Genomic DNA, 19254 nt, shown 5'->3' with positions numbered 1-19254 from the left:
GGATAGCTCATGTATGAAGGCTAAAAGTCTTTACCCTCAAGCCAAAAAAGGCATATGACAAAACTGCATTATAATTATAAGTATTCTTTTATTTTGCATTTACGCCCTACTTTGTTGCCTTTCGGGTGTTTGTGTCAGTCACAGAGCAGCTTAGCTTGAGGCAAAGAGAAGGCTGAGCTGTAGATTTGTGATTCACGTTTGTGGCCAGCAGACATTGAAAGAGATCATAATGTTATTTTCAGCTGGATGAAACAAGTAGCACTGAAAGGCTTGTATCCAGTCCATTCACTAAATATCTGCAATTGCACTGTATTACAGGGTTGTTTCACGGTGATGGTAATTACTTTATATACCTGAACAGAGTTGTTTGTTGTCATGGAAATACACCCTCTGGCTTTAGTGACTCTAAAGTGACTCCATATTTTATTTCTTGGCACCAAGTTTTTTTTCCATCCCCACCACAGAAGACAAGGATAGACACATTTACAAATGACTGCTCGCGTTCTCTCTCTGACCGCTCATCCCTGCCAGTTACTTAGAGCGGATGTGTGTGCAACTGCCAGGAGTGCAGTGTACGGGCGGTGTTTGCATGTTTGTGCCAAGCAAGATCAAAAAGGCATTTGAATGAGTTTCAAGTAGCGATTGTCCACAGCTCTGCTTTGGATGCAGATCACAGAGAAGATAGAGGCAAGCTAAGCTGAGTTATCCTTGTTTCCCCCTTCTTTAAATCCTTTCTGTGGCAGATTGGACAGACTCCGTCAATGACAAAAAGCCCAGCCGATCAATAGACGGCGATCTATGCTGACTGAGGGTGAGCCGTGGCTTCCGTTCCACTAGCCAGTGTGTGGTTATCAACTGCGTGTTAGAGTCTGTGTGTACATTTCCCGCAGTTTCTGGAACCCTAAAGCTTTATTAGTCACATAGTTTGGCACACACATGCAGTTACCAAACTGTATGTGACCAATTTTTTTGTGCTAATTACAAAGCCCATTATTATTGGGCACAGTGAGGGACCGCATCAGTCAGTCCACTCACACATGCAAACTAGCTCACTCACTCACCATGACTGCACACTCCAAACAAACAATTTGGCATGTGCACACTGAACACTGACTAAATCATTTTGGTTCTGAAACTGAAGACCATTTGGATTTGATCACACACACACACAGGCACAACATAAACACACTGTTCAGTCGTGCTCACGTTAGGTCACAGTGTCGTGCAAAATGATGACAAATTGCAATTAAGTCTTGCCATGAAAAAGAGAAAGTTTTTGTTTTCATTTTCTACCTTACTTGAACACGTTTCACCATCAAATTCCATAATGCCAAGAGTTCTTTAACCGTCATGGATCAAGATGAATGTATATTTAGATTTTATATTTAGATTATAATCTCAGTCTGTCAAAACAATCCCCAAGATTTTTTAAATAGTTTTTATCCTCAGGGACTAATATTGGTACCCAGATTTGTACCTGCGTTTCTCTACACCTCTGCGTACAGTATATGCTATTGTGTGTTTGTGTGTCCTGACTTGTCGCACAGAACATTATCCTTCCTATATAACGCTGTCGGATGTCAGACGTATCGCTTTTTCGATTCCTTTACTATTTTTAATCTAAATCGTATTTAGAAGGACTTGCAGATGAGTGCTTCGGACGTGAAACTGCTCGTCAGGTACAAGGAAGGAAAAGCACCGGAGATGGTTGACGTATGGATAATAGTTCGAATGGATGTGTGCATGTCTGCCCAGCATTCATTGGGAGAGTCAGTGCCCATGAAAATGAACCTAGGTGCGTACCTCTTATTGTGTACTTATTCAGACATGTGCTATTTCCTCATTCTATCACTGCAGATATTGTCATTCCGGCTTCACAAGGCAGCGCCTTGGGCCACTCTCAGACACACACAGAGGTCCAAACACATTAGTCATTCATCTGGGTTTGGTCAAAAGTGCACACCCACGTTCAGTCTCTTTTTCAGCCCCTATCCTGTCACAGGAAGAGTATGCAAGTCTGTCAGACAATAAAATAACAAGAATTAAAGGGTTGACAGTTTTCAACCAGAGCAGCCCTTTTGTTATATTTCTATGTAGTGACTCAATGAAATGAAAGACCAATGAAGTAGACAAATACAGCACAGAGATGCCTTGTGTGCTGAAGAGAAGCTACTTTACATTAGTGCCAATTTTCTATACTTTTTTTTATCAATTCAAAAAATGTCATTGAGCTTTCAGAGAGAGAATAAAGGCATAAACTCAAATGCAATTGTACTGTATATTGCAGCACAGAACATTTGATGGTCTATTTAACAAAAATATGAATAATTTATCTGAATTTTGCATGGTCTGTCGTGGATTCTGTGAATTCAGTGACTCAGAAGATCCTTAATATATTGTGTTATTCTATCCATTTCCTTGAAGCCTATCACTTATTAGTGATAGTGCCTAGTGAGATTCTCAGTAGCATTCAATAACTGAAACATGGACATGTATTATAATGTTGCTGCTAAGCGCCATTTGTCAATTTGTTTGCCTATTTCGCCACAGTCTAGATAATGTGCGTGATGGTAACTGGTGAGGCGAAAGCAACGATTGAAATTGGATAAAAATTGGAGGAAAAAAATGTGATATGTAGGTTACCCAGGCAGCTATAAACTCTAATGGGATGTGTTGTTTCATTCATCTGCAAATCAAACAGATGGAGACAGAGAGACACGGGGAGTCTGAGACACGGGTGTGAGTTATGGAGGGAGAGGAAGATCTGAGAGAGATGGGATATCAACTAATAGACAGCAAAGAAAGGATTTTTAAACCCACTGGTATAAAACACGACACACTTACTACACATATGCACATGATTTAAGAACACAGCAGGCCATAGCCTAGTTAACCCATCCCAAAGTGTCCCACAACACTCTATACGAAAATAAAACAATATGAAGTGATGTTCTTTTTATGGCTGTCTGGCACTCCACATGTTCTGACGTTATACACCTTAAAGTAGAAATACGATAAAGATTCCCTAAATAGATGAGTATGATAGTGATCATAATTAAGATGAGGGAGTTGCTACTTAAGAGGATTATCTATTTCTATTCCCCTTTGGCAAGTGCAAGGACCTTGATATCAGGACAACTCTGAGCAGCAGTGTTGTTGGGGCATTTTTACATCAGTCTTTTTAACATCAGAAGGAAATTGTTAATTGCACATCACAAAATCCATTGTGGTTGAACTTTGGAGATTTGAAGGAGGTGCTCTAAGTTTGAGTTACATGTGATGAACAAATGTTTGGATTCCAGTTAACAAACCCTCATATTGTCATACATCTTTGTGAAAAGAGTGCATACTCTTAAACACAGATCAGGGATTGTAAACATGACTTTTATGAATGTTTACTTTCCTCCATTACAATCTGCTTCATGCTGTGCATTACATTTCTATCCATTCAAAGTTAAACTAGAGATCAACATCAGGCAGGTAAGACAACTCTGATGAAGGTTACAGCATTAACAATTATTATACTCAAGCTTGCATTCAGGCAGTGCTTAACACTTGTTCTCCACATAGAGAGTTTACCTGCAACCGAGGCTCACTCAAACGTAATTGGTCAATACTACTCCCACCACAAATGAATAACAAATGAATAACAAATGAATAACAAATGAATAACAAATGAATAACAAATGAATAACAAATGAATAACAAATGGGTTACAAACTGAGTACAAGCAAAAAAAACATAACCGTTCTGATACAACAATCTCCCGTTGCCCACAGATTCTGTGTTGATTTGCAAATATCTGTTTAAAGGGATTGATTTTGATTTAATTGATTAATCGACTATTCCTTTCGGCTAGTTAGTGTGAGGATAGGGTGTTGTTTAAATAAGAAAAACATCACCTAAATATCAAGTTTTAAAATGTTTGTGACTCTGGTTGTTCGACCCAATTACCGTCACAGCGCTCCTCGATCACAACATCTTTGCACCATGCACCAATACAATACACATGAGCACAATATTAAGCTCATTCTTGAAACTTTTAGTTTATTGTGCATATATTTGCATTGTTAGACATTGGTTAGAATAGTGTTGTTTTTTTAACACATGACCATGTCAAAGGGCTTGGCAACGCTGTGCTATTTCTAAACGTTGAGTGACAGGCTTAATTAAGTGGGATAATATTCTGCTCTCATACCTTCAGCTCCCCAGAGATACTAAAGTGGTTCATAGCTCCCCCAAGTGGTAAATGAGTAACTGACACCATCAGTAGTGACCTCTCTTCTGCGAATGTGTGTATCATGCTTAGGCATATGTGAGCGTGAATGTTTGTGTGCCTCATCAAAGGGTTCTTTCATGCATAATCAAGCTCCTGCTTTCTGAACTTGTTCTGATGTGACAACAGCAAATCCTTCAGCAAATGACTCAGGCTGTTTGTAGCTAAAAGCCTGTTATCTGCCTCTCAACTTTAAGGGCAGATTACAAGGAGCATTCCTATACTTTTCTGTCTTCTTCTTAATAGCTGCAGACAAATCCCCTCCTACTAGCTACAGAGGACGTGATTATACGAGGAGTGCTTTAAGTGTGAGACTACTCTTATTAAAGGTTTCACAGGCGCTTTCATGTTGAATATGTAGGATTGTTTGTTTTGCTGCTTTGAAGTTCAAGTGGATTTCCACTTCTTTTGCCAGGTTTTCCTCTTTTCTTGCTGTTATCACCTCTCTCCTCTGCCCTCTTCTCTCCTCTCCTCATTTGCTGTGCCCTACTTGTTTCCTCTCATCTTCCCTGCTTCCTTATTCTCTTTTTACACGCTTATTTTATTCTCTTTATTGAACTCTCCTTTCTATACACTCCTCATCTGCGTGTGTGTCCTATTTTCTTTATTCCTCTCGACTTGGCTTTCCTTCTTATTACTTCCTCATCATTCCTCCCCTGTGCTCTACACTTGTCTCTCTGATCCTTTACTAATTTCTTCTCCTCGAGCTTGGCTCATGCCTTTTACCATTTGCATTACCCAACACTTAAAATTTCCTTAGTCTGCTTTAAAATATGGATGATGAATGACAATTCTACCACTGGTCTCGCTGAAACACCATTAAAGTCTCAGCCAGATTGAAAAAGGATGTTAGGACCCTTGTAGAATAATTAACAGCCTTATTAAGTTTTAAGAGTTGCTACCATTCTTTCTTTTTTTTAATGAAAGAGGTCCCTGTCTCTCTCTACCTCTGTCTAGACAAATGATCGTATTACACAAGCTGGGGGGGGCTTTATGAAAGTTTCATTTGAAATGGAACCTGTAGAGGTTGTCCTTTTGAGTCCGATAGGTGGTCTGAGGTACCAGAACACGAATATAGAAGAAAATGAATCATGAAAGAAAGCTATATCAAGTTAATTTGAAGCCTTTAGTACATTTCATTTTGTCTTATGAATATTATCCTCTGCCACTGCCCTGCTGTTCCACGGGAGCTATAATTGTTGTCGCTGTTTATTGTTTTTACTGATAATACATTTCTTCTTAAGCAGATATTTTTGCTGCATGCTTGACAATATCCACCTACAATTGTGTCTCTCTTCCTCTGTGTGTCCCCCTCCAGCAGCTCCAAGCACAGATGACGTGGCACTCTACGTGGGCATTGTCATCGCAGTGATCATGTGCCTGGTCATCTCTGTCATCGTGGCGCTCTTTGTCTACCGCAAGACGCACCGTGACTTTGACTCGGACATCATCGACACCTCGGCACTAAACGGAGGCTTCCAGTCTGTTAATATCAAAACAGCCAGATCAGGTAAGGAACGTTACAGAAACCAGCGTGGAACAAATACTAACTTATCCAGCTCTAAGAGAGGCACTAATACTAATAGAGTAAGTTAACATATGGCTGAAAAGCTGTGTTTCACTGCCCTCTCTGGTTGAACGTTTCAAACTTGTTGTACCTGTAATCACACCCAACAGAGATGATAGTCTCTCGACGGGAGGTCTGCAGGTTTTAAATTGCATAATGTGCACAGATAGATGGGTAAACAGGCAGATGGACGGATCTATAGATTGATAGGTGGATAAATAATATCAGATGTGACCCTCGGGAAATAACTGTACCGACTCAGTCCTCTTTTCTAGGCTTTCATGCTAGCGTCATTTTGTTTCTTTCCTCGGTCTCCGGCTGTCAATCTTTGCTGCTTTGGATTAATCTCTGTCTCTAACCGAAACCACTCTCTTCCATCAAGGAGTCTCTCTCTGTCATTCTCCTTCTCTGCCTCACTTTTTCTTGCTCTCCCTTCCCATCTGCACATTCAGGTCAATCACATTTCCTGTTTATCAGCATCCTCCACTCTTCGTCTCCGTCTTGGTGTCTCTGTCTTTCCCTCGCCCGTGTCTCTGTCTCTCTCCTGCCGCGGTGACGCCTACTGCAACAGACATCCCCTCCCTGTTTGTCTTCCTGTTAAAGTGGAGCCATCTTTCACTCGTCTCTGTCTGTCTGTGTGTTGTCATGTTTTCTTCTCTGTCTTTGGGAAATGGATAAGACAACAAGAAACACTTGTACACCTGTGGATGCATTTGATAGCTTACTGGAAATGGCAAGATTGGACAGGGAATGAGAATGAATAAGGTATCAGTGCTATGAACAGTATGAATGTCTGACTTTTCCTCTGAAGAATGTGTATTTGTCAAAATAGATTAAAAAAAACATCCATAAAAAAATCAATATACCTCATAAAAATGTTTAGAAAAGCATCCATGTAGGCATTAGGCACATACACAAACAGGCATGCCCATACATTTGCATTCATTATTCCAAATTAGATGGCTTCAAGTCTGCATACTGGTACTTAGACCTAGTAGTACTTGATAGTCTCCATTCGGTCAACAGGAAATGGCATTTTAGAAAAGGGTTAGGTCAACAACACAAATTTTGTGGAAGTCACGCTGAGTGATCTACAAACGAAAGCTCTGTGCACCTCTAAACACCTTTAAGAGGATACTTAAAGCCTGTAGTTTGCTGTAATGTGTGTGATATATGTGGTCAGTTTAAGGGTGCACGATTAACAGTTCAATCCTACTATACAGTAAAAACAGGAAAGTGAGGTCACAAAGGATGCAACGCAAATTTGTAAACAGCGAGCTAAAATAAGTGTTTGTGTACGTGCACATGCATGTGTATGTCCGTGTGTGTGTGTGTGTGTGTGTGTACAAGGGCAAATGCCTTCGCATGAGCGGAGATTGGGTGACATTTTATCAGCAAAACATTAAGATGCTTGTCACTCTGCGTCGGGGGACCATCTACGATTACTATTAATGAAGAATTATGTCCCTGAATATCTCGCTCCCCCTCACTCCCTCTCTCTCTCTCTCTCTCTCTCTCTCTCTCTCAGTCCCCCCCCCCCCCCCCCCCCCCTCTCTGTGGCTTTCCGTTAGTTGTTAATTAAATTTCAGCAGGGATGATGATTTGGCAGGAATACCCGCTGGCTCTAAGGGTAAACAGACTGGTGATAGAGAGAGGAAGAGAGTGATATGTGACAGATGTGTGTGTGTGTGTGGGTGTGTTGATGGTGGTGGGGGGGTGATAATCAGGGATTTTAAAATTAGAATGGATGGGCTCTTGGAGGGAACGACAGGATTTCAGACTCTACGCCCCCGAAAAAATAGAGCCTGGTGAGAACAAATCTTGAATTGTTCTCAGTAGGAAACTGACCGTCCTGTGATCCCAATTCCAATTAAATCTTGGATATTTGATGGATTTTCCGATGGTAGAGAGTTGTTTATGTAGAATACACTTTGGTGTTTTAATGCCCTTTGATTAAATTGTTATAAACTACAAAGGGTTGTGGCAAGATAGCTTTACAAAACTAGCTACAAGAGTGACTGAACTTGTCGTCTAATGGGGTCGCTTGGAGCACATTGACTTGGTTTTCTTTGGTAAAGTAAATATCCCCATGTAGGTTTTACTGTTTGTTGATATTGCCAAATGCATTATTAAAACAATCAGTAGCACTTGGCTGCTGCATCTTTCCAATTACCTGGAAGAACATTGTGGCAGACGGAACAAAGTCAAGTCATTGTTGTTAAAGCGTTCCGAATAATTTCACTGCAAAGGATGTTTTTTGCTACTTGACTTGATTTAAAAAGAAAAGTGTGTGTTATTGAGGATTTCCATCAAACCATCGACTGAATTTAAGTCAGCAAGGATGGGAGTCAAACGAATGGAGAGATTGCTGAAGGTAGAATGAGGTAGTTGCATTTTAAAAATGAAATCAACATACTGTAAACAGTACTTTGAATATTACATGCACATAGATGAGCATACTGTCCTGATTAGCTGAGAGATCACTGACATCATGTAATTCCCATATGCTGTATGTGTTATGTGTGTTTTTGGTGTATGCATGTATGGGCACGCACAGTATAGTGTATGATGCGTTATTGGTATGCGAGACACGCACATGTTTTTCTAGTGCCCATGACTAACATTGCAGATGTGTTTTATTTATGACAGTGCTCTTATGTGTGTGTGTGTGTGTGTGTGTGTGTGTGTGTGTGTGTGTGTGTGTGTGTGTGTGTGTGTGTGTGTTGGATGCTCCAGTGTGTGCTTGAGGTACATCAAAAGTTTCCACCATTCGCTTGAACTAACTCCAGAAAGAGCAGTGTACATTAGGGTACACACAGCAGTTCACTCAGTAGCCTGTGAATCCATTCACAGCTTCAAAATGGTTTATTACATGACAGGGGCCAATCTATTCTTTGTTTAAAACAAGACTATGTCACTCAATAAATACAAAATGACATAATAGTCCGCTTACACATGGAAATGGGGATTTTCTGCTACTGTCTCACTTATGGTATATGACATACAGTAAGTGTATATGTTAGCAAACTTGAGATAGATGCTGTGCAACTGATCTTACTGTGTACATTTGCTGAAATGATGGCTTTTGAATACTTGTGCTCCTGTTACTGTCATAGCATGATGACAAACTGACTCAAGGAAATCTCAGGAAAGTGAGACAAATTCAACATGTGATTGTCCTGTAACTTGTGGCTTCAGTGGAGCGGCTGCCGTTCGGCAAAAGTTAAAACGTCTTTAAGCTTTGAATAGTCCAAGCAAAGAGTTACCAGGTTAAGATTGGTTTGCCTACTGATTTTAAGGTCGCTTGAATATTTCACATTGTATATTGTCTCGCTTGTTCTATTCTAAATAAACTGCATACATACATTATAATATACACCATGATATATGGAGAGTGAGGGTAAAAACAGTGCTTTTAAGAACAGGATGAGTGTTAAGCCCAAATAGGTCTTAACAATTGGCATTGTCAATTAACACTGGCACACTCTGTGGTAAATGTGCACAGCGGGGATTTTTTTCAGTCAGATTTGAATAGTGACATAGTGAGTATATAAAAAATAGACAGTGATGTGATTAAAGCGTGACAACGTCTTTGATTGTGTCGGTGAAGTCAAAGTCATTGACAACATTTTTTAGAGCTTATACTGATGACATGAAGCAATAATGTTCTGTTATTATGTCTCCAGACAGTGTGGTCAATTTTCAAATTGTTTAGTTTGTTTTGATAGTGTATGCGTTTAAATATTATATTTTAAACTCGTATGTATTTGTTTTTTGAGGTGAAGATGAAATCTTTGAGGACCTTGCTCTCAAACCCGATTCACTCTTTCTCTTAGCTGAAGAATCAAGCATTTGTGAAAACTTGACAGTTGCCATTCATCTTGTATTTTCTGTCATTAATATTTTCTTCCCTCTCTCTGCTCCTTCTCTCTCTCTCTCTCTCTCTCTCTCTCTCCCTCTCTCTCTCTCTCTCTCTCTCTCTCTCTCTCTCTCTCTCTCTCTCTCTCTCTTCTGCTTCATCCCTCCAGCTGATCTACTGACAGCTCCTCCTGACTTGACAAATGCAGCTGCCATGTACCGTGGTCCAGTGTATGCCCTCCACGATGTTTCAGATAAAATCCCAATGACCAACTCCCCTCTCCTGGACCCTCTACCCAACTTGAAGATCAAAGTGTACAACTCATCTGGTCTGGTCACACCGCAGGACGACCTTGGAGGAGACTTCACATCCAAACTGTCTCCTAAGGTAATATGATGCATGTATTCCATGATCCAACGTCAGTATCTTTCATCCGCTTCTAGGATTTTGACTGTAAAATATTCTGTATGAGTGCAGTATAGGATTTTGAAATATTTCCTCCTGAAGTGAGGTTACACTGCAGAAGCATAGCGAGAAGTACTGAAACAAGGCAGCTAGTGTGTATTCCCAGTCACATAAATACAAAACCAAACACCATTAGTTTACATGCAGCTCAGTGCCCCGGTTTCTTCCCTCTGCTCTGTCAACTACATGGCATGCATACCAGAGTCAGTTGTCACAAATACAGATGAAACCGCTCGGTTTCATCACTGCACCTGTCTTGAGGCAGTACTAGAGCTGAATCCACTATGAGCTCTACATTTGATGATTTTCTCTGTTCATATGGGTGTTTTTTAATCGTGGACTTTTTGGACCTCCTGACTGACCTTGCCTCGCTAATGTCCAGGATTTTCTATGCTTTTGTCTGGTGTTTGTCTTAAACACATTGAAGCAAGTTCTTGTCAGCTTTGTGTGATGTTGTGGAGCAAACTACTGAATGTTAAGTCCTTATTTTACATCTCACAGTGGACATTTCGTAAGAGAAATGCAAAGTCAGTCATATTTTACCACTTACCCTGAGGTGGTTTCATAGGTCGACTGTAAATCCACCCTTTTCTCATAGCCTGCCAGCTCAGCCCGATGGCAGCGCTTCCAGCCAGATGCAGATCGTCCCTGTGGTATTTTACTTACTGGTAACCAAGAAAACATGAGAAAATGTAACCGTCTTGATGAATGCAGTAAACTTCTTGTGGAAAAGAGAGCATTAACAGATTGCTCTTACAGATTTGCTTTTATGCAACTACGCTGTAATATACATTGTATAACTATGAAAAATCCCTGCTCGCATTATAGGTCTAAAATATTGTCACGACATTGACTACATTCTCAATAACCCCATTACTAAGAGATTATCCCAAGGAATTTTTCACATACACCATGTCGATTATTTTCACGTCATAGAGGTGAAATAGCATTTATGTTATTAAAAAAAGTTTGATTTCCACGGTGAAGTCTCTTTGCTGTTTGATAACTGTATTGCCCAGCGGAACCAGATATTAAATCATCGGTATGTTTTATTTACCATTAAATACCCAGACTTTCACTTCATCCAGGCTCTGCTGAACAGCTTTATACCCAGTACTATCTGATATGTTATGTGATTCTGACTGTTGTCTTTTGATTCCTAGGTAACTCAGTCTCTGTTGGAGAGCAGCGACACCATGAACCTTCGCAACCAGAGCTTGGCCCGAACACGAGACCCTTCCTGTACCGCTCACGGATCCTTCAACAACCAGGGAGGACACCTCATTGTACCCAACTCTGGTGAACTTTCTACTCACACTTAACAGTTTATCAATAATCTGGTTACTGTCTAATGATGATGCAGTGACCAGCAGTGATGTCTTTCTGTGTGTTCAGTGCAAGACTCAAGGCGAATTTTAGAGGTGGTGATACAAAGTCAATGGAAATATATATATATATATATATATATATATATATATATATATATTTATATATATATATATATATATATATATATATAAGGATGCAAATTTAATTATTTTGTTGATTACATGAACAAATGATAATACACCAAGTCAATTGATATAGATAGTAAGAATGTCATCAAAGTCAATCTCAGTTTAAAAAAAGTATTCAAGATTTGAACAAGATTAAATGTACATTTCTTGTACTCAAAGATGACCACATGAAGTTGGTTTTTTAGCTAATACAAAAACAAACAGCCTTGGGATGTTTTCCACCTAGTTGTAAAAGAAAAAAAAATTTAAGTAGATTTATATTAGGATTTAAAAGCATGAATGAATAATGAAACCCGGAGATAGGAAGCAGCTCTCAGAAGCTATAAAACATCGGAGCACAATTCACTTGATGATATATTCAAGAGAAAGTTTTACATGGGGTTGCCTTTAAGAATGATTTTTCAATAATGAATCAAAATGATGAAGTGATAATGGGTTGCACATTCAATAATTTAGCTGTGCATAGTAAAATTAATAAATCCAGTGATGAAACTCATTATTTTTTGCCTCCATCCATCCTGCTTCCCCCGTCCTCCCTCCTGCAGGTGTGAGTTTGTTGGTTCCAGCGGGTGCTGTTCCTCAGGGTAGGGTGTACGAGATGTATGTGACTGTGCACAGGAAGGACAGCTTGAGGTAAGTTTTGTCTCTCTCTTTCCCTCACTTTTCCTCTCTGTGGCTTCTATGCTTCTCTGTGGTTCCCTGTTGCCGCCATGTTTCTCCTCATCTCTGCGTCTCCCTCTATGATCTTTTTGTTTCTTTGTTTTTCTTTTTCCTACACTTCTCCATCTCTCTCCTGGGCGCCGGCTTCTCAGACGTGTTTGTTTGGTTGCGTGGGGAGGCTTTCACAGTGTGACATTGGCTTAGGATACACAGCAGTGGATGAATCATTAGTATTTATAGTGTATAGTGCATCGATGCACACATTCTTTTGGTGACTCATTCAGCAGGGGTCAGTTAATACCACAGATTTCCTATATTAGTGCTATAATTAAAGTTGAGAAGATTATAAGGGAGTTTTTTTCCACATGAATTAATTATAATCTACTTAGCATTATAATCTGTACAGTAATCCACAGAATTTATAACAATGTTTTCTTAATTTTACAATCATTGCTACTACCCAAAATGTAGAGCTCATAACCCCCATTATTCAAACATGTGTGAAACTAATGTTGACTGCAGTGCGACAACAGATTTGTTTTTCTTACTCCAAACACCAAGGTGTTTACAGCATATGCAAAGAGATTGCTGTTCACAGTAACTAACAGATTAGTGGTTATTCTTGGGATTACTCTAATCCTGTTACATGTTAGACAATCCTTTACTCACAGGCCATGTGCATGACTGAGGTAAAGCTCTCTGTGGGACACGACAGAGACATTGTCTATATTCCAGCTGTTGGGAAAGTTATCAGCAGTCTATTTGAAAGTGACCTGGCCCAATAACATGCCTGCAGTCAGGCAAAACTCAAAAGAACTTGCATATTTATATTTTTAATACTGTTAACATTTCAGAGAAAAGGAGATGATTCCTTTGGACAGAGTCAGTATGGATCCTGATGATTTGTTTTGTATGTGTGTCTTTACCACTCACTGTCGAGGTAAATGGTTAAGCTGTGTTTGTGCAAAAAAAACCATTTTCTTATATAGTAGTATTAAGCCCATGCAGATGTTTTTTTTTTACATTTGGTTTTCAGATATCTGTGACTGAGATTTCTCCATCCACCCCAATACAATGGCGCTGGGTGTTTTGTGTTCGTCCCTTTTGAGAATAATAATGAATAAAGTAGTGTCCTGTTTACACTGCTGAATAGTTCCATTTATAACTGTTTGCTGGAAGGTTCGTGCATTATCCAAAGTAACAAGGACACTGTTTCTGGAAGGACACACTTCGCTTTTCCTTAATTCCAATATAGTTATGTAATGATGTTAGCACTACAAGCTGAATGCAATTCACCTTCATAGTATTGTGGGTGGCGGCAAAATATTCAGAAACAGCAATCTCAAAAATGGAGAAAATAAAACCAGTAGCCAGCCATCAGCTGGGCTCAATACCACAAGGGGTAAGAGAAGAAATGGGCTCTTTAATAATTTTGGTGAATCAACTCTTTCCAGACCCTAGCTTTAGGACACTTGTTACAGTTTGGTTCATGTATTCTATCCCATGCATCCATTCCAGCATCTCCCCCATCAATAACGTCAATAAGAATTAGGCCCCCTGCAGTGAGCTACAGTATTTCTAAGGATCAAACCTCCTCTCTGTCCTCTGTCTTCCTCACAGTCAATAGCTGGCTAGCAGAAAATCACATAGCTACATTGACTTGCCTCACCAACAATTGGCAAGCCAGAATCCTGTGGTTTAGCGCATCAGGATCCAACCTTTAGGTGTCAGTTTTCTCGTACAGACAATACAACATCTGTGTTCTCTGTATGATAAAAGATACATAACCTTACAAATCAGTTGCACTGTAATTCATTAGGTGGTGGCCCCTGCATTTTGGTTCGTCAAAGGGTGCTGCTACAGTTTGAGTTGTACTGTTTTTATCTGTTAACTTCTCTTATCCATGCGAACCCATCATGAGTCAATAATGAGCTTCATCCGCCGAATCGATAATACTGCAAGGGATTAGTTACCCCCCCACACACAAAGTGGGCTCGAGAAAAAATCACTCTTCTTTCCGTATGGGCTTTATTCCCAGTCAATAAATATCTTCAGCAACATGAGGGAGGAAAATGACTAGATAATGGATTACACAGGAAAACACAATTGCAAACGATTGTTGAAGAACATGGGTTTACTTTTCAATTTACTAATGAACAGTACTCTGTTGCTGTACTGTAATATACTTTAATTTGCGATGGCTTGGGGTTCCAATACTTGAATTCACTGTAAAAAACAACAACAGAAGAGCTTGTGGTAAGTACTCATTTATTTGCTGCCCATGAGCTGTGAACTACTGACTCCAGCTGAGGCCCAACTGAAGCCCTGCTGACGACACCTATCATCCTCTGATTGAATGTTTGTGCTTCGCTGCTCTTCTATGTTTTATTCAATGATATTCTCATCAACTCAAAGACAGTCTATCTTACTGTAACCTAACTGTTCACCTGACTTCTCTATTTTGCGAGCTGAGTTGTTCCGTGTATGAACATTGTGAAAAACAAACCACAGTACAGTACAAATCAGTACAGCTTCATGCGGGTGATGCTCACTTTAACTGGTCGCCTACAGTGCGGCCCTCCTGTCGCTCTTTTCTAAAGAATCATCCCACCTGGATGTAATTTGTCTTCTCCAGACCACCGGTAGAGGACATCCAGACAGTGCTGAGCCCAGTGGTGAGTTGTGGACCTCCAGGAGCCCTGCTGACCAGACCAGTGATCCTCACCATCCACCACTGTGCTGATAATGTCCAGGAAGACTGGCTCATACAGCTGAAGAACCAACTGTCCATGGGAGAGTGGGAGGTGAGTGTTCAACACTTGGGTCTTTTTTCGAGTGAGCTACGTATAATGTGCAACTTTTGAATCCCACAGTTTTAACCTCCAGAGAGAATAACTGTCACTTTGTTACCAAAGAATTCAGATGCGCACACATCTACACACACAGCAGCTTAGTATCAATGTATTTAATGCATTTATGCAAAATAAGCACCTGCACAGCCAGATCATTCATACACAGTTATGTACACAGCATGGCTACACGCATCATGTTAACACATGCAAGCACATATACATTATCGTCTTTTCGATAGCCTACAATACACATACACACATGCCGTAAGGGAGAGAGAGGAAAAGAAATGAAAGGAGAGAAAACTCAGTAAACACAAAGTGCCTACAGGCTAGTCGACAAGCAGGGGGTTGAAGACTCCTATCAGAAGCAATTTGTTATGCTCCTGCCATCCTCCTTTTCTGTCATCTTTCTTCTTCTGTTTCTATCCCTCCTTTTTTTCTACCCTTCTCCCTCTCCCTCCTCCGTTGTCTCTCAGCATGAAGTCCCTACCTCAGCAATCTCTCTCTGTGTGTGCGTGACTGCATTCGATGCATATTTGTCTGTCTCCGTGTCCGTGCGTGTGTACGGGTGTGTATCCTTGTGTGTGGGTGTGGGTGATAAGGCTGTCTTGCAGCATCACTGTGTCTACAAGGCCCCCGTATGCTGTCTTCTGTTGCTTATCACAGCTCAACACAATGTCTCTGCACAATTAACCATGCATAAGATTGTGTGTGTGTGTGTGTGTGTGTGTTCTTTTGTGTGTGTATGTGAGAGAGAGAGGGAGGGAGGGAGAGAGAGTGAGAGAGAGAGGGAGAGACAAGGGGTTGGGTGCAGAGTGGGTAAAGACGGGAGAAATGAAAAGTGGAATTTCATCAGGAAGTCGATTTGTTTTTCTCTTATTGCAGTAGAACATCAATTTCCCATCAGAAATATTTCTCCAAAAAAGGGAGAGGAAGGTAATTGAATTCCCCTCACATCAGGGGGGAGCAGCTACGGTTGTGATTACCAGTAATAACAGATTCATACCATATTGCTTTCCTACCTCTTTGTATTGATTTGGCTCGCTCATCTGTTGGGACAAAACTCAATATTTGTATCACACATGTGCGTGTAGTACAGATCCATGCTGCACCAAATTTGCATCCACAGACGTGTACACACAATTACTCGCACACGCAAACTTGGATATGTGCACGACTAATTGAAGATTCTGCACTTAAATGAAAAGGAGCTGTGCATTCTCACTGAACCCAAAGGAGCCGTATAGATTTACGATAACTCCGGCTGTGACAGAGCTGGAAAAATGATATGAGCAACAGCCAGCAGGTAATTCACACAGCAGCTCTATACAAGGGGTTTTATTTTACTGGTCACCTTGATATACTTTGAGAAGTCATATTATGAACTACCAGACATGCATTTACATTTCAACTTAGTGTCTCAAACTAGAACAAAGGAATTCACAATGTGGGGAATTAAAGATCTAGGAACTGATTTTCTAAGATGAATTACTGGACTAACAAGAAGAGTCGCATATGGTTCATGTCTTATTGAAAAGATCCACAAGACAAAAACGATTCTAACATTTGCATTTGGCCTTTCTTCTGCTGAACGATGATTTCTATACAGGGAGCACATCTCTACACACCATCAGTAATGGCGTTGCGTTTATAACAACAGAGGAATTCATCAGTTAGAAACCACAGCCTGTTTATTCAGGGGTTGTTTGCATTAGTGGAAATGGCTCCAAATGCAGGTCCAGTTGTGTTATGTTACCAGACAGAATGTGGCTTAATTCCACAAATACAGTCAGTATTCAAATAATGCCCAGGACTCACTAAAAGCAGTCTGCACACACAAATATAGGCTGTTTCCAAAAAAAAGGGAACATTTATTTGTACATCGAGGATAGTCAACATTTCCACAGTTTCTCTATGAGCACAAGAACTTAGTTTTGTTTACTCATCATTATGCTGATGACCGTGTGTTGTTTGAACAGAAATGCTGTTGTCACACAGGTAGTGGATTAAGCACCTCATTTAATGTGACACAAATCAAGGGAATGTAGTTTGCTTTGATAGCAAAAGGAAACAGATCAAAATACAGGCAGGCTATACTAGAAAATACTAGAAAATACTAAGACTTGTTTATGAAAGGTAGAAAGTTAGTCCGTCTTGAATAAAGCTCTAGATATCTCTTCAGTTGAGATGAGTGACGGCTCACATGGTAAGTTTACAATATTCCAGTCTCAGCCACCCATCATAGACCCAGCGTGACACTCTGGAAGTCTAAAATTGTGTGACGTTGTGTGTGTGTCTGTGTGTGATTCTTACAGGATGTGGTTGTGGTAGGAGAGGAAAACTTCACCACCCCCTGCTATGTGCAGATGGACTTGGAGGCATGTCACATCCTAACAGAGACACTGGGGACTTACTGCCTGGTGGGCCAATCAATCTGCAAGGCAGCCGCCAAGAGGCTCAAACTTGCTGTTTTTGGACCCGTATCCTGCACAACTTTGGACTATCATATCAGGGTCTATTGTCTGGACGACACACAGGATGCACTCAAGGTAAAGTACTGAAACTAAATTAATCAAATCCAATACTTATTTTCTTCAGTTGCTTTTTAATAGATGTCCTCCCTTGAATTAACCCATATGAACACACACATATACTGTACATATGATGGATATATATGGATATATTAGGCTGATTGCTTAGTTGTGTTCCTTCGTCATCTGAGGGATTATTTTCTCTCTCTTGTACCACCCATGCTGTAACACTTCTGTGGTAATTTGCATTAGAAATACAATATATTATAGCTTGAATAGGGGTGATTATCTAGAGTCACAAGTGAGGTTTTCTCACCTCTAGTTCTCTGGAGGTGAGCTGAGAAGCAGTAAACAAAACAGGGTCAAGCAATGTCAGAATACCGGCGCTTGAGAATTCAAACAAATTCGAAACACTGGAGGGACCATCTGATACGGGAGATTAACATTGGTAATTTATGCATGCAATGATAAGTCAAAAAGCCATGTACATGCTCACACAAACATCAGCGCACACTCAGTTTTACCATTTCAAACAAGCAATTGTAGCTTGAAAATAAAGCTCAGAGGTGGACTTTTTAATGATGGAGACTCTGTGTAGTATAATTGATCGGTTTGCATTTTAAAGGGGAAGTCTCCGCTGTATATCTACTGTAGAAGATGATGGGAAGGAACTATTGATTATTTTGCAAAGGTTGCAGGAGGCATCAGAAGTCATACTGATAACTTATTCTTCCATCAGTAAGTTGGAATGTTTGTGTTTCTTTAATGCTTTTAATTGTTTGTGTGCAGTTCATGAGCCTGTAAGTATTTTGATGTTATCAATATGTGTGTATTTACCATCATGCATCTGTAGGGCACAGATACTGTCTTAGTACTCTGTTGGTGTGGGCTAACTTGATATACAGAAGTCAATTTAAAAAGCATGAGCAAAAACTCCCACAGGACTGTGTGTGCAATATATTATTGAAACAGCCGCAGCACAACACAGTAAACTATGCTGCTTCCTTTGGTTCTCAAAATGGACAAAGACATCAAATGGGCAGTATCAGTTTTACATTAACTGGTTTTATTACCCATTTCATGAAATCTAAGATACAAAAATCCACATTAAGCTCTGTGCATCAACTTTTTAAGCTATCCCGAGTTAGGTAATATTGGTGCAGAAGAAAAAGTTGTGATTGTTGTGGTGATGGAAAAGACAAAACTTGGCTGCTTATCTTAGATAATCAATAAGTCAATGATTACTTCTTTGGGTATTATTTTCAGAAGTCAAATGTATTGAGGTCATCTTCTAAACCAATAGAAGTTATTTACTGTTGTACATATGATTTCCCACATCTCACAACAGCAGTACTTTGACTGGCGGTGCATTATTAATCGAGGTTTTTATTGAGCATCTTAATGTCTCTCCCAGTTGAGTGCAATTAGCAGAGCTAAGCTTTCCTGAAATCCAGGGAATACAACTACAGAGCTCTGTGATGGTATCTTCAGGGAAACGTTCACGAGATTCAAGTGTTTCATGGTGCT

The 19254-nt window shown here is 40.1% G+C and overlaps 1 protein-coding gene across 1 annotated transcript in view; it reads left to right on the top strand.

Moving 5' to 3' along the window:
• LOC142957592 (netrin receptor UNC5C-like) overlaps positions 1 to 19254 on the top strand; it is a 174477-nt gene that overhangs the window by 146417 nt on the left and 8806 nt on the right. Inside the window, exons 9-14 of the mRNA XM_076099516.1 lie at positions 5595 to 5786; positions 9872 to 10089; positions 11331 to 11466; positions 12230 to 12317; positions 14980 to 15148; positions 17512 to 17745. Coding sequence (XP_075955631.1) covers positions 5595 to 5786; positions 9872 to 10089; positions 11331 to 11466; positions 12230 to 12317; positions 14980 to 15148; positions 17512 to 17745 — 1037 coding nt within the window. The remainder of the gene's footprint in view (positions 1 to 5594; positions 5787 to 9871; positions 10090 to 11330; positions 11467 to 12229; positions 12318 to 14979; positions 15149 to 17511; positions 17746 to 19254) is intronic.

This window comes from Anarhichas minor, unplaced genomic scaffold (genome assembly GCF_050575085.1).
Source record: "Anarhichas minor isolate MPS153535 unplaced genomic scaffold, ASM5057508v1 ptg000025l, whole genome shotgun sequence".
NCBI lineage: Eukaryota > Metazoa > Chordata > Actinopteri > Perciformes > Anarhichadidae > Anarhichas > Anarhichas minor.
The sequence above is the reverse complement of the archived record's forward strand: the minus strand, read 5'-3'. Positions and strand labels throughout refer to the sequence as shown.